Source organism: Lycorma delicatula, chromosome 7 (assembly GCF_047948215.1).
Source record: "Lycorma delicatula isolate Av1 chromosome 7, ASM4794821v1, whole genome shotgun sequence".
NCBI classification, from domain to species: Eukaryota; Metazoa; Arthropoda; class Insecta; order Hemiptera; family Fulgoridae; genus Lycorma; species Lycorma delicatula.
Window position 1 is genome coordinate 52279271 of NC_134461.1, and position 25308 is coordinate 52304578.

General features: G+C 28.4%; 1 protein-coding gene across 1 annotated transcript in view; it reads right to left on the reverse strand.

Annotated features, from left to right (window-relative positions):
* Positions 1 to 25308, reverse strand: part of tweek (transmembrane protein KIAA1109 homolog tweek) — a 260309-nt gene that overhangs the window by 188124 nt on the left and 46877 nt on the right. Inside the window, exons 15-28 of the mRNA XM_075370220.1 lie at positions 24453 to 24613; positions 23258 to 23447; positions 17550 to 17672; positions 16191 to 16421; positions 14723 to 14920; positions 13653 to 13772; positions 13310 to 13558; positions 12237 to 12424; positions 10531 to 10656; positions 8185 to 8376; positions 6572 to 6728; positions 3159 to 3349; positions 2290 to 2545; positions 677 to 894 (exon numbers count right to left, since the gene is read on the reverse strand). Coding sequence (XP_075226335.1) covers positions 677 to 894; positions 2290 to 2545; positions 3159 to 3349; positions 6572 to 6728; positions 8185 to 8376; positions 10531 to 10656; positions 12237 to 12424; positions 13310 to 13558; positions 13653 to 13772; positions 14723 to 14920; positions 16191 to 16421; positions 17550 to 17672; positions 23258 to 23447; positions 24453 to 24613 — 2600 coding nt within the window. The remainder of the gene's footprint in view (positions 1 to 676; positions 895 to 2289; positions 2546 to 3158; positions 3350 to 6571; positions 6729 to 8184; positions 8377 to 10530; positions 10657 to 12236; positions 12425 to 13309; positions 13559 to 13652; positions 13773 to 14722; positions 14921 to 16190; positions 16422 to 17549; positions 17673 to 23257; positions 23448 to 24452; positions 24614 to 25308) is intronic.

A 25308-nucleotide genomic window follows, 5' to 3' on the forward strand; every position in this document is an offset into this window, starting at 1 on the left:
TGCAGCAAATTTTGCTGACCAAGAGGTTGCACAACTAGTTACTGACACTTCAGAACAATGTCACATTTTTCAGCACTGAAATGAAGATTTATTCAGAAATTGATACCACATGGTTTCAGTCAAATGGAACTACAGTCCACAATGCAAAACTATGAATTACCACTTTACAAGATCAACTTTGCAAGTTACAATAAATTAATATTCAAGAAAACATGAACAAATATTTATAAATGAAAAAATTTAATTTCTGGTTTAATAATAATACTTTAACAGAAACTAACAAATTTCTAGCAATGATTTTAGTACAATCAGTTCTCAACAAGCATATTTAACTCAAAAAAATTTATTTTTTCATGTTTGTTAAGAAAGTTGTTGCTTGCTAGTTTATTTGAGATTATTCTATCATGTTATTTTTAGAAAATATAATGTAGCGGTTGAGAACTGCTACAATGTGAAAAACATTACAGTAATTTTATTTACATTTCAGTGGGCAAAATATATTTCTGAAAAATTAATAGTTTCAACTTTAATCTTAAATTCCTCAAAACTAAATAATGAAAAATTTTAATAAAAAAAATATATATATATTTTCTAAACCTAAAGAATACCAGATTTCCAATGAACTGGTTTTGATATCATACCAAATTAAAAAAACCATATAAAAACAATTAATTACCTGTTGTGTGAAGTACTGTCTTGTCTGTAGATTCCAATAGAATGGCGTAATGATGATGATCGACTAGATGGTAAAGCTCCACCAATTAGTTCTTCTTCTGCAGAAAAGAAAGCTTCAGACTGATTTTCACTGCACATAGACATAGTGCGTTCAACCATTTTTTCTTCTTGACCAATAGAATGATCAGAATCTGATGGTAAAACAGCAGTATTTCCTCCCTAATAATAAAATAATAAACAAGCAATAATAATAAGCAATATTGTTTACAATAGTAAACAAGTAATCATAATAAACAAGTAATTATAGATAATCTAAATTCTATAAAAAACAGAATTAGTGCTAACTAAAAAATTAATAAATTGAAAATATCATGCGCAACTCTAGGAGATGACGGGAGTAATCTTCCCCATTGTGAGAAACAAAAGAAAAACTTTTACTTTTTTGCTTTATTTATTTAACATGGCAAAAGTAACATTTGAAATCCCAAAAAGATCAGCTATTAAACAGGTTTTGTTCATCACTTTCAGTTATCACTTTATTCTTAAATCAAAGATTTTTGTTTGCACCCTCCACAACTAGCTTCTGCAAAACTTAATTTACCAGATTAGGAGAACAATTTACACACTGATAAGTATATAATATACATTACATACAGCTGTTTTTAGAATTTCAGTGAGTTACAGTCACACAATAATCTTAAAAGTCTCCAGAATATCAAGACCAGCTTTATAAATCAGAACCTGTAAGTAGCAATATTTCTTGCTCATAAATTAAGAGCAAATATTAAAGCAATGTATTTCCCAGATTCATCATGCATCGTTATTTAGAACCCAACATAATGGCAATAAATTTTGCTGCAATAGAACAGACTTACTAGTTGCTTTCATAAAACCAAAACAAAAATTTATAACAGGCTTCTCAGAATTTCAACAAAATGAGCCACCAAATTAATTAAAAAATTTGGTTAGTGAAAACAAATAGTTTCATACAGTAATGTCTTAGTGTTCAGAAACAATAAACATGATACCTAGTCTACGGTGATTCAGTCTTGATAGAAAACAAAACTGTAAACTCTACTGACGTAGCAAAAATATTTTACCGACCAAACATAAAAATTCATGTTTGATGTGGAATGTACCTACGGATGTAATTACTATTTCATAACTTACTTCCTACAGAAACCATCACAAAGAAATAATAATAACAATAAAAACAATTCTTGCTTAAGATTTCAGTTACCGAAAAATGAAACTGTATATTGATTTTAGGGAAATTCTTTTATTTAAGAAAATATATTTATCCAAGTTTTAGCAGAACTCCTTAAATGACCAAACATAACTATCCCAGTTAAAATCAAATATATAACCCAACTGTACTGTTACAGGCAACCTACTTCGCATCATCAAGCAAGATAAACCATTTTAAAACTATTTCTCTAATAATTTTTTTTACTTTCACTTCACTAATGAAACAAACGAATCAAATCTGGAATATAATAAATAAGAGAGTGGCAAAAAGCTCATCTTGCAGTCAAATATTCACACACACTGTAACTATAAACTTCAATGAGATTTAAGAATGAAATTCTAATTAATGAAAATGTATAAATTTACCTGAGGTATATTAACACTATTAATTAGAGCATTATATTGTTGAGCTGTCGAATTAAAATAATCGACAGCTAATTTTGAATCTGAGACACTAGATTTAGGAGTCGGTTCAGCTTCTGGCACACTTAATATTGACCGTGTTCTTTCATTTGTATTTAACCGAGAATCAGAATCTAACTTAGGAGGAAGTAAACTAGTAGGACTAGAATCAAGGAGGCGTGCATATGGTACATCTCTACATTGCCCATTATTAACAGTTCTGAAACAAAATAAAACAGAAAAACCACTTTTTTTTACAAAATCAAGACAATTTCACCTTTTGACAATAAGATTTAGTATTTTTTATTTCTTTACTTGTGATACTTAAAGAAATAAATGATTGTGTGAATAAATAATTAAATAATAATAAATAATTAAAAATAATTGCATAAATAAATAAATAAAAAATAAATGATTAACAAATAAAGATAGCAATAAAATAGCATCATAATAAATTTGAATTGACTGACAAATAAATTAAACTCAAGCATAAGTACAGTCTTTCAGATGTATTCAATATTTTTTACAAGAAAGTAATATAGAATTTTATAAAAAAACTTGATTTAAGATTTTTTTTAATGAAGTTCTGCAGGTGAAAGACATATTTTATATACAATATAGAATATATTAATTAATTAGATATTCCCATATTTGAAAAATACAAAATAAATTCACCCCTAAAACCTAGATACTATTTCAAATTCATGATTTAGAAATCAAGAGAGTAACATGTATTAAATTATGAGATGAATTAGTTACTTACAAATTCTATACATTTAAATTATCTAAGCACAAAAAAAATTTACTTAAAACAATTTATTTAATGCACACACCTGTTACTAGAAGAAGTGTAGGAGAATCGTCTTCCAAGAGATGTTTTAACACAAGATACAGGACTAGGAGTTGCAGTTGATAGACGACTTCCAGTATTATTAACTGAAGGGCTATCTTTATGTGATTCAGTTACTGAACGTGATCGCTCTACTCTCGATTGTAATCCTGGACTATAATCACCAGACCCAATCTGTAAATAAACGCATTTAATTGAAAACAAAATTTGGCATAAATAGAGTATAACAAACTATATTAAAATAAAACAATCAATATGTATAACCACAAAAACACATCATTCAAAACCCATTTTATTAATATTAATCCATCTTTTCATTTCTTATTAATATTCAGCTCTTTTCCTTACTGATTACGTAATTGACAAAGAAGTTTTTTTCTTTAATTTAACCTAAAAAACATTATGAATGCTGTATTTTTTCTAAATATTCAATAATTTTTAACTATAAACTTCCTCTAAAATTATTTTTGACTATCAAATGAACATTTATGAAAATATTAACTGTTTCTATCCCAATTTTTAAATTACGATATATCACAAAATTATGTTAAGCAGAATAAATTTAAATTAAAATAAGCAGTTAATTATTACAATATAAAGTAAAAAATTATTATTAAAACCTTTAAGCATGCAAACATTAACAAAAAACTATGAAAATTGCGGTTCAAAATTTGACACATACAGAGATTAGAATAATGCCATTTAAAACAATTATTTACTTCATTTAAAATAAGATTCTTTATACTAAAAACAAAAAACAAATCATTTGTTATGCTCAGTAAGAATATAAATAACCAAAACTATGAATAGCTAGGCATTTGGATGCCATATTTCCTAAGCACCACAAGGTGGCAGCACATTTTCAGAGACTAATAGTGTAATTTTTGTCTAGTCTATAAACTACAGTCAAATAAAGCTAAAAATGGAAAAATAGTTAATAACCATGAATTAAGCAATAAAGGAAGATTTTGCAAACTTCACTAAAGCTGAACAAACCAGTAAAAGGGTTATATTTATATTAATATTAAAATTAATAAAATGTTTTATTCAATATCAACATAATGTTATTCTTTGTTTTATTTAACATTAAACATAAAAATCATTGAGAATACACTGAAGAAAATTTCTTGTGGTTTCTATTGAAAAATATTTAACAGATATTGGTGATTTATGTGGTAAAGTAACATCTGGTGTGTGTGTGTGTGTGTGTGTGTGTGTGTGTGTATATATATATATATATATTAAAAAGAATTGGTAGACTGAACAATAAAAAATTAGATATAAGAGAGTTCATCATGGTCTCATTATGTCACATATTAAAATATGGAATTGTTTTTTGGGATAACTCATGATGTTCTAACGATGTCTTTAAATTCAGGAAAGTCCTATTAAATATGAAAAAAATAGTGGTGTAGAAAGGATTTTCTGAAAGGATTTCAGTTTACTGGCAGCTCTAAGTTTCTACATATACAAATGTTGTAGATCTAAAATTGTTACCCTTAAAAAAAATATTTTTTAGTTTTTAAAAAGTTGGCTATAAAGAAGAATGAAGACACCCATGATAATTATGCTTTTATTCTGGTTCTGAATACCTTATGGCAGTATTCACATTCAACAGCACAATTTAAATTTATTTCAAAAGACGCTATCATAAATGGAAGCTAAATAATGCGAACAGAGCAAAAGACTAAAAAATTATTAAAAACATTTTTAATTGATATCTATTCCATTCACTATTTATAAATTAACTTCTAGTTGGGCGTTACTAGTTTCCATAGCAACATAGTTCATCTACAGCAGACATTAGTTAAGCTTAAATATCATCACAAAAAAAATTAAGTCACCATTTCCTTCTGTACCACTTGAGTAGTGCATGAAGAAATATGGAGTACATGAAATATGGAGATTGTTACAGCTCCACCAGTTTCGAGATACTTAGCATAATTCTTTTTTTGCAAGCAGAATACCTGCAGCCGAGATCCAGTCAGCAACATGTAGTTTACGGCAATAATGTAATGAGTGATGGTTCTGTGAGAGAATGATCCAGGAAATTCAGAGAGCAAACTAAATGTGCACTACAAGGAAGGAAGAAAACAAAATTCTATTCTGAGTGATGAACTTGATGAAAAAAACTTAGTGAAAATTTTCTTTAAATTTCAAGATCCAGTTTATACAGAGATGTTACAGACTGGGGTTTGCTTAGGTACTGTACATGATAGATACCAAAACGACTTACAGATGTCCACAAAACAAAAAGAATGAAAGCAGCATTGACTTTTTTTCAGCAATACCAAAATAAAGGATGTGATTTCTTGACAATACTGCTGCTTGGGACAAGAAAGGGATCCAGTTCATCAATACTGACACAACAGTCCAAATGATGGACACAACATAATCACCAAATAAGCTCAAAAAATTTAAACAAACCAATTTGAAAAAATTATGGCTACCATGTTTTAGGACAATAAAGGAATTCTGATGACAAAATATTCCTTTATAAAAATAAAGGAATAAATTCATTCATTCCAGAATTTATGAAGCTGGATACAATAATTGTAGACGATTATTGTGAAACATTAACAAACTTAGGTGAGTGATACAGAATAAACAGCAAGGGATACTAATGAACAGAATCATATTTTTGCATAACACATATCCTCAAAGTGCTGCTACCACTACAGGTGCACTAAATAAGTTTAAGGGACAGATTCTTACATTCCTTACAGCCCTCATTCAACACTATCTGATTTTCATCTAGTCATACGTTAGCTAATTACTCAACACTTTAAAAGCAATGATGAACTCATGGATGGACTCAATGACTAGAAAAGTAATTTGGCTGGTCTTTAAAGAGGCAATAGATAAGCTGGAATCACAATAAGACAAGCATTTGAATTTGGGCAGGGATTATATAGAAAGGTAATATATGTATGAATGTAACTTCTGTTTACTGGTTTTTGTTTATTTTTATTCCTCAGCCGGAGTATAATTTAAAATAGCTCTCAGATTATGAGATGAAGATAATTTATTAAAAATTATTTTTAATTTGTACAAAAGATTTTCTGAACAGATGTTTAAAAAATCACTACCTTTTATTTTTAATAAAGTGCATATATCAAGTATATTCTGTTTATTTAAAAGTAGAGAATTTTTAGTTATTTTCCCATCAATATAATTAATTTTCTCATATTTACAAAAATATTTCAATGGAAAAAAATAAAAATTTCAAATTAGTTTGATAATTTCAAAATTCTAAAACAAGATGTCAGGAACACTGTCAGAATTTACCTGATCAAAAAATTTCATTTTAAAAATTAATAGAATCAGAATAAACATTTACTTTAAAAATGTTAAAATTATATGCTTAATATATTATTACATATAGATTAATCTTACCTTAACATTTACTGCATTTTGTTTATTTTCATTCCAATCAGCGGCAGTGTCATGAATAGAGACATCATGTGAGTTATATGGAGGAGTATGAAACACCAGTTGATTTTCATGCAATATACTCTGACCGAAACCAGGATCTTTACCAGATTCATTTATCCTATAAAAAAAAGTTGCTTTAAATTATAATCGTTAATCACATTATGTTATTGCACAAGTGCATGAATGAATTTGCATATGCAAACACACATATAATTACATCCTCCTTCTCTCTGAGTTGATAAACAATTCATTATTATAAGTTAAGTTTTTTATGGCGCAGTTGGTATATATTATTTATATAAAAATAAAATGAAATTCAACCTTACCAACAATTCATCCGCGTTCTCTTTTCTAGCACTTTCGGCCATTCAACCATCCTCAAAGTTATTCTTCAATTTGAGATCATTAAAATTATAGTATGTAGAATGTAAATTTATAAAATGTTAAAATCACAACTGGTCATCATAGTATAAAGTTAGTCATGTCTGTTATGTAAGAAGGTCACAGTTGTTATCTTACATAATAGATATGACTAACTTTATATTATGACGGCCAGTTGCTGTGATTTTAACATTTTATAAATTTAAATTCTACATACTATAATTTTAATGATCTCAAATTGAAGAATAACTTTCCTGGGGATGGTCGAATGATGAAAGTGTTAGAAAAGAGAACATGGACAAATTGTTGGTAAGGTTGAATTTCATTTTATTTGTACATAAATAATTCAGTACTATCCAATGCTGTACATCAATTAACTGTGCTGTATTAATAACAAAGTTTTTAAAATATATTTCACATTAGATTCCATGATCTACAGGTTTTATTATCCTATTTATTTATACTTTTCTCAATTCAAAAGATTTTTCTAAAAAAAAAAAATGTTTATTCTACTACTGGAAGAGATATCAAGAAGCATAACTTCACAGATTAATCATAACAATAATCTTTACACAGCCTTCAAATCATAAATTACAGTGATATTATTCTTTTTATTCCTGTTCCTTTGTCACTTTTGCAAGTTCAAACTTTTTTTTATTTCTTGAATTAATGATTCTCCTTAGATCTAATTAAGAATTTCTAAAATATTAATTACATCATAATCAAATAACGAGCCAAGTAATTCCTTTATATTATATAATTTTTCATGACATTAAACATGTCTAATTTCCATCAGAAAATGACAACTGGGGGGTTCATAATCTTAACAAACTAGAACCTTACAAGATTTAACAAAAAAATCCAGATCTAATTCACATCTTGTGCAATAGAAATTAAAGAGATACTTCATTAATCAAGCATATTTAAAAAAATATAATGCAAAATAATAAAAAATAAAATTAACACAAATACATCAATTTATATCTCAACCAAATAAAAGTATTTTGCCTCATTAGTAACCTCAACATCATCCTACCATTGCAAGCTCAAGTAAATAAACTAATTAATTATTCCAGTATACAAGCATCTGAACATTTAAAAACAAAGCTGCACATAACATAACTAATATGTGGAAAAAATGGACACATAATATTTTAAAACTGAAAAGTACAAAGTAAAAAAAAAATAATTACCTGAAAGCAGCAATATTTATTCCATCAGCAACATCTTGTTTTGAAGGTTTGAAGAATCTCTGTCCATTACAATTTTGACCAAAAAAGACACATCCCCCAATACAGCCACACTTTCCTGTATTAGTAGTTTTACCATCACCAGTCCATAAAAACCACAAACGTTTGCTACGTTCATCATGTATCTTTAGATACCTAATTAAAAATTATAAATAAAAAAATAAACTTGATTATAAAAATTCTGTACGCTTTATGATTCTCAACTAATAGTTTTTTTAAAAAAATAATCCTTCAAAATACAATTAAAACAAATTTTTTAAAATATTGCAACTACTTATTAACTGGGATCATTATAATTTTAAACATACGATTTTTTTTTAACTTTTAGGCTTCAGTTCATAAGCAGCTGAAGCTTTTAAAATTAAAAGCTTAAGATCTTGATGTGCCTGCAGAGAAAATATTTTTTTTTGTATAAAAATGAATATACTGAACCTTTTGACTTGTATTTATGAACTGTTAGTGCATGCTAAGAAAAATAAAGTAGCCTTCTTTTCAAGGAACGTGGCTCATAACTATAATACCAGAATTAGAGACAAAAGTACGCTTCAATATCCAATTCTCAGACACCCTTACTGAGAGTTGTCAATCAAATACAGGTGTATCACAAGGTTCTCCAGGGACTATCAAACCACATAAAACTATTAAACACTAATAAACACATAAAACTATTAAACAAAACATATGTACTTAGTATAGTATTTTTGTTATTTTATAGTTGTGTTTTAGGTATTCAATTGGTATTCTAGGTATTTAATTGTATTTCACAATAACACATCAGTGAACATAATATATTAGAGATATAGTGTAGCATTTTGATAGTGTAGCATTAGAGATTTATATGATGATAAAAATAAAATAATAAATAATGATTAATATACCTAAAATCAAAAAGAATAGTCAACCACAGCCTTGTATTTTGTGAATTAATATACCCTCCCAGATGAAACCATGCTTCATCTGTAAAAAAATGTAATGTTGAGGATACCTATGGAATTTTGGTCTATAAAATGTTTAAACCATTGACACAACAATTTAGTTTTTTGACATGATCTGTAGGTTTCAGTTCTTTTCTTACAGCTTTATGTGCAGTAGCAAGTAAGTCTGATATCTTGCTGCTATGGTAACTTAACGAATTGACTTTGATGGACTTCCGGCCATTACATCTAAATATCAACCTAAAAAAACATTAACTTTTATTTTCGTTAAATTATTCAATGTCCATGCATTATAGTTATTTTATTTTAATAAAAAATAATCAGGCCTAGCATTCCTTTATAGCATGGAAGGGCTGAGAGACGATCTAGGAATCATGACTGACAGACAGGACAGGCAATGAACATATTGACATAACTACAACACCTAATACATCAACATACCAAGTGACCACATATTTGTATTGTATGCATGTTAACAAAAAGAACATCCCAACCCCGTAGGAGAAGACACCACACCACCACTCACCTTTCTAGCCCTGATGGGCTTTAACAGGAGTAAGAAAAAGAACACCAGTATCCTTAGGTAGATGTAGATGAATCGTGAAATGATACAAATCATTAAATATTTAAGTAGATGAGTCACAAATGGTTTCTAGCTAACTAATTACAATTCTCAAATACAACTGTAAATGGTATCACGCTAAAACTCAGTACTGTCCCGTTTCAATTTCTCCATAACTATTTGATGGCTTATATAAATATATATTTTTATTTTTAAATTGAAATAATACATTAACTTATTGACCACTGTGCTAACTAAATTTACTGAAATGATGTGTTATTTAATGATGAATGATGTGATATTTAATTAATGGGTAAATGATTTAATGAAGTCTGAATGATGTGGTATCTAATTACGGAATTAAATATAAACTGAAGATGCGGGATACCACCAAAATTGATTCTTGGTATTAATTTGATAAGTTTAACTTTTCTGTTTACTATGCATATAAACACATGTGCACGCACATGCACACACACTCACACATACACACAGTATGTACATACCAGTGTCTGATTTAATTTAATTAAAATAATTATTTGGTTTTAAAGAACTGAAACACATTAACTAATTTTCCTGAAATTAAACTAATAATAAATTGATTATATAAAGAAAATTAATTTAACATTAAATACTATTTAAGTCCACCACTTTGAATCAATGTAAGAATGTATATATAACATCAGAGCCAATATAATTGACAAGATCAGCCAACCAATAGTTTAATAATTTCTCCTCAATTAATGCTTAAGGAACAAAAATATTTTCATATAAACAATAAAATTTACATACTTATGCTGAACAAGATGAAGATTCCGATCAGAATTTGATAAGGAGACTGCAGCTTCTAATATAAGAGGGCCCAATGAAACTACACCAACTTCGAGCCACAATTCACCACCATCAGCAGCAATTGACCTTCATATAAATAAATAATACATATGGTAATAATTAAAAAAAAAGCTGAATACAGTATGTGGGAATAGAAATAAACACTATTTGTCATAAAATAAAAAATAGAAACCAAAACATTAAAAAAACCTAGCGCATAAAAATCTTGCACACAATGAAAATTTAGTAATAATAATTAATTATGGAAAAACTTTTTTACAATAAACAAGACTGAGTACGTTTATACATTATACATTTACATTTTTCCAGATCAATAAACATGAATTTATCAATATCATCAGTCAAATCAGTCAAATATAAACTGGACTTTTGTTTTTAAATTTATTAATATGTATAAAAGTATGATACATATTTATTCCTTTCTATGTAGTCCCCATGAATTTTTATACATTTTTCTGCAACAAGTGGGAAGCTTGTGGATCCCTTCTTTATAAAAAGTTAGAGGTTATGAACACAAGCCAAGTGTCTACAAACTCTTCTATTTTGTTCTGGAATCAATGTCTTCCCAGTGCCTCTTTCAATGGCCTAAACAAAAAGAAATCATAGTGGAATAAATCTGGACTATTCAAGGATGTTCTAAGAAAATTTTGTCTGGTTTATCCTAATTGCTAACAGCTGTGTGAGGTCTAATGTGGTTGCGAAGAATCACATCTCTGACTGGATGACTGCACCTTTAGTTCCTGTAGGCAGCTCACTTTGTGTAAGAACTGGCAGTAGTGTGCAGCATTCACATGGAGAAATTGACAAACAATAAGGCTTTCTACACCCAAAAGACAAAGCGAGGACTTTCTAGCTGACAGATGCATTTTAGCCTTTACACAAATGCTCTCCACTCCTACACCACTCCATACTTGCAGATTTCAACTTGGGAGTGTAGTAAAGGACGACTTTTGTCTATCTCATGTGACTATTCACAGCAAAAAAACTATTTCCCTCTCATCAAGACTGATTCAATAGCACCTGTAAATTTCCTGTTAGGCCTGTTTCTGATTTTGGACCAAACACTTGGAACCCATCTCACACTTCTGAAGTAATTTTATCACCATAGGGTGCTGATCATTTTCAATAAGATCATGGATCAATCAAATGTTTTCATCTGCAGCACTTGTTCTTAAACACATAGAATGATATATTATTTATGTACCGTGTTACAACATCATGGCCTCCTTTGTTGCTCATTCCTAGTAGATTTGGCTACATGATGACCCAAGTCATGAGGCAGACATGATGACCCAGACAAACGTCTGGTTTATATTTTACTGATCTTCATACAAATCTGCAGCTCCCAAAAGATAACATCATTAATTAAATTAACGAATTACATAAGACCTGCAAATGACCAAGTCATTAGGTAAACAGGATGACCCAACAAAGGTCTGGTTTATATTTTATTGACCGTCATACAAATCTGCAGCTACCAAAAAATAACATTAATTATAAAAGACTTGCAGAAACAACAACAATTCTAGAGATAGAAATTTATAATATACTGACATTCAGTTAATACATTTGTAATAAAAAAATAAAAACTGAAACTTACAACAAATATTACATCTAAAAGGATTAATAAAATAAAAAAGTGTTACCTGCCATGTTGTGACCTTCCGCTACCAGTTGTATTAGTATTGCTCCCTCCTCCTCCACCAGTAGAATGGCCAAAATGATTAGCAGTTGCAATAAACTGTCTTACTTTTACAGATGGCAACACACCAGTCATTCCAGACTTCACTTGGTTCCCATGAAGATTACATGTGGAAAATCTAATTGATGAAGCCTGAATGAATGAATAAATAAACAATTAAAAGAAGTTATAATGCTAATCTGACAATTAAAGTAATAATAATAAATTGCTATTTATAATTTTTAAAAAACTCATGATTTGTAAAGTAACACTGGTATATTTTTCATACCTTCTTTTACTGCCCAAATACAGAAAAATCTTTCGTAAATATTTTTTTTTTTTAACCAAGATTGAATTATAGATGCTTACAAATGGTTAGCAATCTACATTAAAAGAAGACATATTGATAAGTCTATGTTTACCTAAGATCTATTTTTGCATTCAATCCACCACTTGAGATACATAAAAGTTGAACAAAGCAGTACTAACAGTTTCAAAATCCAAAATAAAAAAGGTTTAAATCAAACATGTTTTTATGTTCCTATCTTAATGTAGCTATGTAAGTGATAAAAATGAAAAAAATATCAATGTTAGAATGTAAGAAGTAGGTATAGGAAAAGTTTTTTTTTCTGTGGTCCTGGTAGTATTCTTTTACAATTTTACGATGGTTGCAATATTTCAAAAAGGAAATAGGGAAATACAGGAAATAGGGATATGAAGAATAAATGCTACTAATAACAACAGCCTTTATAATAATAAATAATGCTAATAATTCATAATAACTAATAATTTGGAAGACTACTACAAATTAAATGGCTAGGTCAACTGATACATTATTATATTAGATCTAATACTTTACTATATATACAGTGATCTTCCACTACCAATTGTATCAATAATGTTAGAATTGCTCCTCCTTCTCCACCAGTAGAATGGCCAAAATGAATATATATATATATAGATAGAGAGAGAGAGAGAGAGAGAGAGAGAGAGAGGGAGAGAATTACAGTTAAAATAAAATGAAAATAAAAAACTTACCCAAAGATTAATAGCAGTACCAGCTTCAAGTACATACAAATCAAGAGCATCAACAGCAATACGAACCATTCTGTACTTTATCTGATCAGTAGAAGGACATCTGTACGAACCATCAGGATCACTCTCTGGACATTCAATTGGTGGCAAACCATGATGACAAGCTGGTGGTAAACGAGGTGGTACTAATTTATTTTCTGAATCGCATGTTAACAACAGTAATGTTTCTAAGCCAGTAAAAAGATGATGAAGCTGAAATACAAATAGAAAAATTATATAATAAATCTCTATACACATTTTAAAATTTTACAAAACATCATATAGTATTAATTTTTAGAAAATGTACCTGAGGTGTTGTCATTTTTCCAGTTAATTTTCCAAGTTGTATTTCTAATAACCATGAGTATTCCAAAGTTTCTTGATCAACACGTCTTCCTTCATCACTGAACATTGCTTGACCTCTTAACTATAAAAAAATTAAAAAAAGGGTAAATCAATAATAATGTTTAAATAATACATTCTTATTTATTTCAAGATCATATAAGAAGAGATATAAAAAATAACTTTAATTATTATTGCTCATTCACAGACCCATATCCCACTTAAGTACAAAAGTATACAGATTACCATCGTATGATAAACGTTTCAGTTGAATATTGCTTCTAGTTCTATTCCTTAGCAATTTATAAATATCTCATCTATTTTTATAGGCTAGTTGAGAACAAAACTATTTAAGTTTGAATTTCCTTAATTTTTTTTTAAATATTTAAGAAATGTAGAAATTGATAGAAAACAGGAGATATACTGCAAAAGGCAAACTTATCATTATAAAATAAACAGCAATTTCATGCCCAAATTACAACAGACAGTAAAAATAGTTTCTGTTTTCTTCTACAATGTAAATATATTGTTAAACGTCAGTAAACTTATGATACTGATTTATGATTGACTATGATATATATATATATATATTAGCAAACTATGATAGTGCCATATAGTTGAAAGATTATATTCAGCTCTACAAGATACACCATTAGTTGGTTTAAAGGGATTAACTTAATAATCAACATCAACATCTTAAAAAAAAAGTAAATCTAATGGTGGTTTGTGTAGTTACACATCCAGCAAACAAAAGAAAAGAAAGACAAAAGCGATAGTAAAAAAACAAGAAAATTTATTTATATTGTTCTGTCAAAAAAAGACAAATGTAACTATTTAGAGGACATTTACAAAACAACTAACTAAAAAGAAAAAAGAAAAGCTTAACTTTTAAATCAAAAAGATAACTACTTACAACTAGGGAAAGGTAAAACCACTTACTAATAAAATAATATTACTCTATTACAATAATAATAATAATAATAAAATAATAATTAATAACAATAATTAAAGTTCTAAGACCTATTAAGAACATACCTGGAAACCTGAAAGCATTAAATGTCCTTGATTAAGATGTTTTTCTCTGCTGGTTCGGCTAGATACTTTATCTGTGCTTAAAAGAATTGCTGGTGACAATAACAACTGAAGCTGTGTCTCTTTATAACCTTTCTTCATTTCAAATCCAAACCTTTCTAATAATATTATTGGACAAGGTGGGTCATTTTCATTACAATTCTACAAAAACAAAATGAGCATTACAATAAATAAAATCAGAACAATTATCTATATCAATTATAGCAATATACTTTTCAACTTTACAAAATCAATATTTGGGTTAATGGCCTACTACAGGAGAGGCAGCAGCTAAAAAAATCAATCAAATATAAAAACAGGATTTTTATCAGAATGCAAACTCCAGCTTCCTTCATGTAAAATACAGCATTACTTTACAAAACTTTAAAAAAATCATTAAAATCTTGAGAAAGGTCCGACATTTGAGAAAATGTTGATAGAAGCAGCTTTGGCAAGAGAAGGAGCAATTTTAAAACAAAATACTGATGATTTTTATTTTTTTATAAACTTCAATCAAGGGGATCATCATACATAATTATGCTCTCCAGAGGGGAATATAGTCTAACCATAAATTTGTAAGGGCAATCGGTCTGTAGTTGATCAACCCCCTTACAGCTAGTAGGATAGAATGTCCCCTACAAAGTTCTCTTTCTTTACCATAAAGTTTAACTAATTGTACAAACATTCTAGAAAAATCTGAGAACCTTAAAAGTGCATACTAATAGTAAAAAAAAAAAAATTTTCTTCAAAAACAAAAAAAAATTAAATCCTTAATGTAATGGTTTACAAGTAAGAAAAAAATCAAAATTCAACACAGTTTAGATTAGATTACAGCAGAAATAAGTGGCCTAACTATATAAAATACACCTCACCCAATAATGGATGAGGCCCCTGCTGGGGTCTTTATGCAACTACGGTCAGACAAACCATGCATAAACTCTCAGACAGAGCCTCCATTATACAAAGCTCCACTATAGAACTACCAGATGCTTTGGCTGCTACTCCCCCAGCCTTGCAACAAAGCCAATGTATCAACTGAATGACAGTTTCAAAAAACCAGTTAGAGAAAAAGATAAATAAAAAAAAGAGATGAGTGGTGAAGGTAAATCAAGAGGTTTGCATAAGGAGTATAAACCTTTAGATTATTGGCAGTTTTATCACCTAGCTCAAGATTAAATCACAAAAAAAATCTGATATTAAAATCCTTTTAATAAATTTTTTTCCACTTAAAAACCAAAACTATAAAATTACATGAAAATTAAATTTTTGCTTTTAATCATTTACTTTTTTTACTTTAAAATTTATATATTTTAAAATAAAATAGTTATAAGCATCTTAGCCTGTACTGCAAGAAAATCAGCTACACAAAGCTAAGGACCACTTTTTTTTTAATAAACGATAAGAAGTTTTTTTGATAAATGAGATTTTCTACCTTAACAAGATGTGCCTGAATGTCGTGCATTGTAATAGACACAGTTACTTCTAGAGGTCTGAATAAACGTGGATCAAAATTTTTCTTATTCAGTCCAATTTCTTCATCAGCACTTGAATTATCAGTTGGCTGACTTAATCCAGCAGCAGAACTTTGTACTCCGGCAGGTGAAGGAACTTCTGGTTTTTCATTCATATCCGTAAAGACTTGATCATCACCAAATATATTTTCCTATATAAAATTAATAATGCAATAAATTTATAAGACAATGAGAATTCATCCACAATAAAATATTAACTTTTTTTTAAGCTAATGAAAATTACTTAAACTGAATAAAACTGAAACTACAAAAATAATTTTTAAACTAACCAAAGTTACAGGTAAAAACTGTTATTTCCTTATTAGTTTCACATATAAAAAATATCAGTACAAATATCTTAATATAAATATGCAAAAAAGTTCTATAAATTTGGCTGATTTGCCTATCAATTTAAAAATAGCTGTGTATGTGTGCCTGTCCGTGTGCCCATAAACACACACACATGCACATGCACACACACACACACACACATACACATGCATAAACAAACAAATTTTCTTATTTTCTTCAAAACATTCACAACCATTAATTTTTACGTTCAGAGATCCACATCAGAATTGCGTTTTATGTTTTTCACTACTATCGATCAAAATCCTTTCTTATTATAAGCTTTCATTTAACTTGCTTTAGTTATAATCAAATCTTGCAACTGCTGAAATTTGGTACACGTATGTAACTTCGATGACAATACAAGCATTTTGATATGACCCACCCCCACCCGCCCAAAGGTGCTACCCCTATGCTAAATTCATGCATTTAGTTGAAAATTTTCATTTCTCATGAACTATCGTATGAAAATGATTGAAATTTGGTACACGTATGTAACTTTGATGCGTAAAAATAAATATTTTTACTTTTTAGTCTTAATAAACAAACAATAATATTCAGATATAATTATTACTACGAATATTTTTTTTGAATGTAAAAAGTTTATTGTTCATTAAGACTAAAAAGTAAAAAATAAAAAAATTATATAAATATATTTGATTACATATAAAAAATTATTTTTTAAAAAAGCTTTTATTTAACTAATATTAATATTAACATTAATAAAAAAAGGAAACAAATTATAAAACCCCTCTAAAAAGTAAAAAATAAGAATTAAATCAAATTGAGAATTTTAAACAAAAAAATATAATATATTAACAAATATAAAGATGCACTGAAAAGTAAAAAATAAATTATATAAGTATCTAATAACGGTGGTCCTGGAGGTAAAAAAAATGTATGACAAGAACACAAGAGATCTGCAAACCTACCTTTAAATTAACAAATCCTCGAATCCAAGAACCATAAACAAGAAGGACAGATGGTCCTATTTCTAACTCCAAATTTACTTTATCTGGTGAAAATGATGTCGGGTCAAATTTTGGACAGCCATCCTGAAAAATCAAAAAAGAATATTACAATTAACAAAACAATACTTTTACCTTTTAGTGTGAGTTACAGTTAAGTAGGTACTGTAATATACTGAACAAAGCCAAAGCTGAGAAATTTGTTCTTCCACAACTTTGCACTTTTTATCTTTCTCGATATATACTTACCGACAACTGCAGAAATAGTCTTGACTATGGTATCTATCACATAAAACTGGCTTATCTAATCTATTCAATATAAAAAACATCCCTTTTAAAAATTACTGTACAAAAATGAAGGAATATGGTTTCTCAGATATTGGTAACCTCAAATTGAATGAGTGCTGTTAGTTCAGAAACAATCACAGAACACTTTCCAGGAAGTTATGAAATTAGGTTGAAGTAATGACTCAAAAACACTGCAAAATCCAGTTCTTGGATGTAGCATATTTAGGTTGTTACTGATCATTTTTGAGGTTACACGAGCCTTAAAATTAATTTGGAGAAATTATTTAAAATTAATTGGGATTTCGTTTTGATAGCTTGCTGCAAGCAGAATGCACAAAGAGTGTTACAAAAGAGAAGAGCTGTAATTGCTTTTCATAAAAGTTATACACTACTAAAAGTGGATTCACAACTATGAAGGATACTTGAGACAAAAGCTGATTTAGTATTTAAATGTTAACTCTTCTTCTGCTAATCAACACTGCACTCTTTATAACACTAAATCACTTAGCAGAAAGTGAACATTTCTTTTTTAACAAATTAAATATAAGAACTGTTATCCTTATATTATAATTTTCCTATGAAGAATTGAACCCATTTTTAATTTAGTAAATATCTCTAGTAAAAAAAATTACATTTTCAGAAACATACAATGTTTAAATGGGTTCCAAAACATTGTATGTTTCTGAAAATGTAATTTTTTTTACTCCCTCCTCTGGGAAAATAATTTTTTTTTTTTTGAAAATCCTTAACTATATTTTTTATATAGTATTTATATATTTACTTCCTTATAGAACTCCCTAATTAAGTTTACCAAAGTCATTTAATGATTCTGTTTCCTTCAATGCTGAATATTTTCATTATGGTGTGAATATGGGAAGCTTTAAAATATCATATTTAACTACTATTTTGACACTGAAACTATTAGAGTCTGCACAAATCAATTTACAAATACCATTTGTACTAAATAGATTACATATATATTACAGGGAAAATAGTGAATAGCTTAATTCTAATTATTATGTAGCCAGAAGATATGATTGCAGTTGGAGTACACCAAAGTAAGTTTTTAATTGAGATAGATACTGCATATTTAAAAAAAAAATAAATAAATAAAACGCTTAAGACGTACAAATACACCAACAATAAGTAATTTTTATGTCTAAATTTTCAATAATGAATGTTTTATTAAAATTAGATCACATTAGTTTTAGCATCACTAACTGATAAAAGCAAATAAAATGTTTCTTAAAAATTTGATTGTACAGACAGACAGTAATTTTATTAATATACGTAAGAAAGCCAACACTAAATAAATATATAAAAACTAAAAATTATTTCTTGCTTCTTAAATTTTATAATATCTTATTACATTATAATAATATTTTAATAGATTTATTATAATAACTTTGTTTGCAATATTTTGCTGTGGAGCAAAGAGTAAACAGTTCAATCAATACAAAAAGAAAATAAATAAAATTTAAATCCCCAATCTTTTTCCCTAATGCCAACTGTTCTAAGTATTTATTTTTTCTGGTCTAGTCCAGGGGTCTCCAAACTTTTTAACCTAAGGGCCATACCGACTCCTCCACTAAGTCCCAAGGACCAACCTTTCTTTTTTTTTTTGAGGTGAAAATGCATTTACACACAGAGTGTCAGGCTGCTGCTGATAGTGTTATCCAACCGCTACCAGCACAGCAGACTACCAACTAAAAACCAGCCCCGTAAGGACCACCAACCCGTAAGGTGTTCTACTCACCCCAGAACCACCATTAAGCATAACATCAGGGTGTGCAGGCTGCAAAACTGGTTCACTCTAACTTTAACAAGAGATCGAACCACGTAAAACAGGAACAAAAAGAAATATAACACCGATATGACTCAACGACATAACATTACAATACCAATTTTTTTAAATTACTGCTACAGCAGAAGCCTTACACTAACAACACAGCCCTATTGGCTATTCAGTCATAAACTAAAAACGATCATAAAACTAAAATCACAACACGAAAAACAACCCAACAAAACCTTTTCCTCAGAACTTCAAATGGAAATGAATTATTTGCAGTGTTGCAATATTTTTAAATAAAAATACTTAAAGACATCATTGGTGGAATTTTATAAATCTTCTTCCACTCACACAATTTGATCAGTTACATAAATTTTCTGTGGAAATTCCGCTCGCAGAAAAAAGCCATTTATCTGTGTAAAAAAACATTCTCCAAAATGAAATATACAAAAATTATTTGCAGATCCAAATTAACCAATGAGCATTTGAAGTCGCTGTAGAGAATTGGATAATTTCCACTAGTAAACTTGATCCACAACAGCAAACAATTGTCAGCGGAAAGTTACAGCTAAATAAATCTCATTAATCATAATTATAATGTTTAATTTTGTTTTGTGAATTACCTATATACATCACTTATTATAATTTTAATTGGTTGTTAAATAAAAAACATCTGCTTATTATTATGTATGTCTTACATTGTAAATTTTACAATGTAATCAAAATAAACAATGGCGGGTCAGATACTGAGTACATCCGCGAGCTGGATTGGTGATATTCACAAGCCGGTGTTGGCCTGCAGGCCGTAGTTTGGAGACTCTTGGTGTCTAATCCATTCATATTTTTCACTGTCTGCTTTAGTAATATTTTTTTAGAGCTTTCAGAACTTTTAACTTTACTTACACTTCTTAATAAATCCTTCAATTTAATTTAATAAGGTTTTCAATTAGCCTACAGTTCTTAGTAATAAGTTTTTACTTATATCTTTTAAATATCAACCAATATTATTTTACAATTAAACTGAAGTAACTATAAATTTTAACTACTGAGTAGATTTTACATTTATATAAACCTATTCATTTTATTAAAATAAAACTGTAATACATTACAAACAGTAATCCTAAATTTATCTAATTATTATCCTCTTTTCTTGGAATTTATAAAACAATATATATGTTATACATCACAAACAAAAGGGTTGAAGGCGACGTGACATAAGACATAAGTCATTTGTGCACTTGCCATTCTCAAGATACCAAGCAATCCACACCAGGATTACTAAGAAAAGTAAGGAGTGAAGTAGTCTTCTCTTTTATTGTTCACTGTGCCTAACATACTGCTGAACATCAGCATTCAAAGCTCACCAAAACTCAGAAGTTTAGGCCAACAAGTGATACCTTCATTCTGCTCACCACAGGGATTGGTTGAATAATTAACAACTTTACTGTCAGAGAAATAGACTTTAATTAACATCTCTTGTATCTCAAGATATTTTAAACATCACACCCCTAAGAAAGACTGGGATAGGTGATATAAAGTAACAGACTAATCTTATTTCCTTTACCAAGAAATAATGCTTTATATAACATAAATTATCTCCACCGAGCTAAGGAAACTAAAAATTATGAATAACATAGATTTGAATTGTGCAAAATATTATAGTTAATAAAAAAGGATTGTTTTGTTACATTTATGTGCACGGCATGACACTTCATATATAATTTGCATGTGCAATAAATACTTTCAAGGTATTTAGGTAACTAATTCTATAACATAAATTTCAAATGAATTGGAAATCTACCATGAATGTTAATATATATAAGTATCCTATTTTTTATATATATATATATATATATATATATATATATATATATATATATATATACACACTAATCATATAATATAATAATTTTTCAGCCATTCACAAAGTACAGAATTAAAGAATATTCTTACCTTTATTTTTGTATAATAATCAGACAAAATATACAAATAAAATAATACAAAGTACAATAATCAATCCAGATACTATAATCAAAGAAAGTATAATTCAAATAACATATTTCTGGATAAATTAGAAATTGGATTTCATTAGTAAATGTCAAACCAGTCAGTTTTACAAATACAAAGTACAGATAATCGAGATATTGGTGATCTCCATTGTGAATTTACATCTATATAAAAATAATAATTTCTGTGTTGTTTATAGTAATGATGAGAAATATTAAAACTAAATAACTGTAATAGCTCAAAGCAGTCAAAATAATTACTAAACATCCTAAAACCAAGTAATAAATCAATTCTATCAAAAGAAAATTCAAAATTAGGAATTCTCAACAAGTTCAAATAAAATATATATAAAGTAAATATATATATATATATATATATATATATATATATCCTTAGTACTTTCTACACAGGATATCTTAAAAAAGCATGGTGAGGTTTTTCAAACAACTTATTAAGATAATCAGTTTAAGGTCTCCTGAACAATATGTTAAAGCAGGTTAAATATATGAAAAATACAATGCTCTAGAAAATTCAATATATTTAAACATCTTTTAATAAAATCAAGCTTTTTAAAAACTTTTGAGATAATATGTTCAATATGGTATTGGAATGTCAGGTTACTATCAATAAATATAACACGATTTTTAACGTATGACAACTTTTGCAAACAAGTTGCCATTTAAAATGTAATTATGAACAGCAGCATTAACTTTTCCAAATGTAATATGAAAACATTTAACAAGATTGTAACAAACCTCATTAGACTCGCACCAATTTTTTAAAGCCTTAAATCGCTTTGAAGTAATTTAATATCATTAAGGTTATTTACTGTTTTATAGTTTTAAATCATCAGCAAATAGCAAAATTTGTGCAAATCGAATAAATAAACTAACATTATTTATAAAAACTACATACAACAGAGGACCAAAATGAGTATCTTGACCAACACTTGACATTACATGAATTGGTCTTGATATAAAATTACTTATTTTAACTAGGTGAGTTCTATTCATAAGAAATGAATAAAGCCATGAAAGTAAAGGTTCATTAAATCCAAGAACTGATCATTTCCAAATAAGTGGATTGACATTTACATCAAATGCACATCTAAAATCAGAGTAAAGGGCATCAACAATCCAGCCATTACTGAAAGAACTAACAATGTATTCTGTATAAATGCTTAAATTTGTCTGAGTAGATTTACCCACAAGAAAACCATGCTGCTCTGGAATAATATATTTCATATATTTCTTAATAAATAAAGTGATCTTACTGCAGAACAATTTTTCCAATAGTTTAGCTATAACACTGCACTTACTAGGCTGATAATTTTTAACATCAGATATTTCACCACTTTTATATAATGTCATTACAAAACAAGTTTTCTATTAAAAAGAAACCATTAATTAAAATAATAACCAAAAATGAACTATCTATGATTATTTATGATGACTCTGTAAATAACACACAATTACTGGTTTTTTACGAGTATACCTATTAATTACAACATTAAATATTAACACAAATTAAATATTAACCAAAATAAAAAAAAACCAGTTTGTATAAAATACAACTGAAAAATCACTACCTGTCTCCACTGATGAATCGCAGGTGATTTTCTACTACGAGGTATTCTCATAGGAGACAGGAGAATTTCTTCTTTTTCAGGAGTTGTAATATCAGCTTGAGGTGGAGGACCGTATGGTGGCATTGGATGATAGGTATAATTAATACTAAGAGCAACTATAGGAACTGACCAACAATCCAACCACCCTTCACTAACAAAAAACAGGAAACAAAAATGAAAATCAATACATTAATACATCTTGAATTTAAATAAATAATTATATTTTAGTCAAATTCTTTTATTAGTTAGGCAAGAGCACTTTGTCTGTACAAAAAATTTAATAGTTGCAATTTAAAGCATAATTATTTAAAGAGAAATAAAATTAAAATAGCAAACTGTTTAAAACACCTTTTAACAGCAATTACTAAGTGGTGAGAAAAAAGTCATCAATTCTTCTTCTTCCACCTTCTCTTGTTCCACCAACTTCAACTTACTTAAAATTCAATTAATAGAAGGAAAAAACTTCTAATACTGCTACTAGATTTCCTATATTTTTCCAGATTTGTTTTAATAATAGAACAGCTAAACAGGTAATTATCACCAAAACATAAAAGATAAAGCTAGCAATAAAGATTTACTCATAGTAAAATGCTGCAAACACAAAAAAAATTAGATATGAAAACAAATAGTAAACTTTGAAAACAATAAGTTGTAAAGATCAAATAAAAGAAAAACTTTCAAACTTGAATGAAAAAATAAACCCATAAAAAAGTAAAACTAATCTCATTGAATTTATAACGTACTATGAAATTTTTTTTAAGTGATAAGAGATTATCACTTAAAAACTAAAATTAAAAGAAATCATCAAATATTTAAAAATAAATTAAACATACGGTAATTAAACTAACTACTATTCAGTATAAAAATCATGTGTGACTTTCCTCCAAGAGTAACTCTTTCAACCAACATTGCATCACAACTAAAGGCTTTAAACTGCTTTATTCAGATAAAATGGGGTGTTTCCTCCCAGCACCTACACAGATGTCGGTGTAGCACGACTTTTACATCATCTTATTGTTTCTGCTCCACCTGTACAACAGCTCTAATGAACTGCAGTGACAACTCAGACTTCTGATATGACATTTATGTACACCTATTTCTTACTTACTCTACATCTCACGTTCCTCATCATTAAAAAAATTCTACTACAGTTTACCTTCTTTGACAAATGTTTCTCCATTTTCTAGCGCTTTCTACTTTAGGATGAATAATGTTACCATCTCTTCCAAGCAGTTTAGCATTCTGGTCTAATGATAATAATACTGCCCTACTCGTAAAAACTCCAGGTAAATATAACGATAGATCCATACTTTCTCCCTGTAAGAGAATTAAACTATACTTAAAAATAATACACATCATTATTTTATTATTTTAATTTTTTTTTTTTTTTTTAATTCAGGGTAAGAGAATACAAAAGAATCCCATTCAAACTGATAGAACCGTACAAACCTTGGAATATATTTTAGGGTACTAAAAAAGAAAAGATACTAAAAAACTGAATGTTTAAAATAAAGATGAAATATTGATTATTAACAACAAAGCTTACTAAAAAAACTAAGTTAAGTTCCCAAACAAGTTAAAACTACCATGGATACAGTTTTGTGGGTAGCAATCACTGCCAATTAATTTAAAAGTAAAAAAAAATTTAAATAATAGTATATCATAATATTGTATAAATTCTACTCATTATAACTGTGAGACACAATGAATATGCCTCTTGTTTTGAGTTCACATAAATCATCAAGTCACTTTTAAATTACCTCAGTTTTTTCTTTTTTTTTTAGCCCCCAGGACCACCGTTAGGTATTGCTTCAGAGGATGAAATGAAATGAAAATTTTGTAACGTTTGAAAATGCCATGCCTGACCAAGATTTGAACCCGGGATCTTCAGACGAAAGGCCGAGACGCTACCATTCGCTCCACGGAGGCTGGCACTTTTAAGTTACCTAGTGATTTCCTAATGCACAAGCATATTCTATATAGGTAAAATCAGAATGTTTTCAGTTAACTGT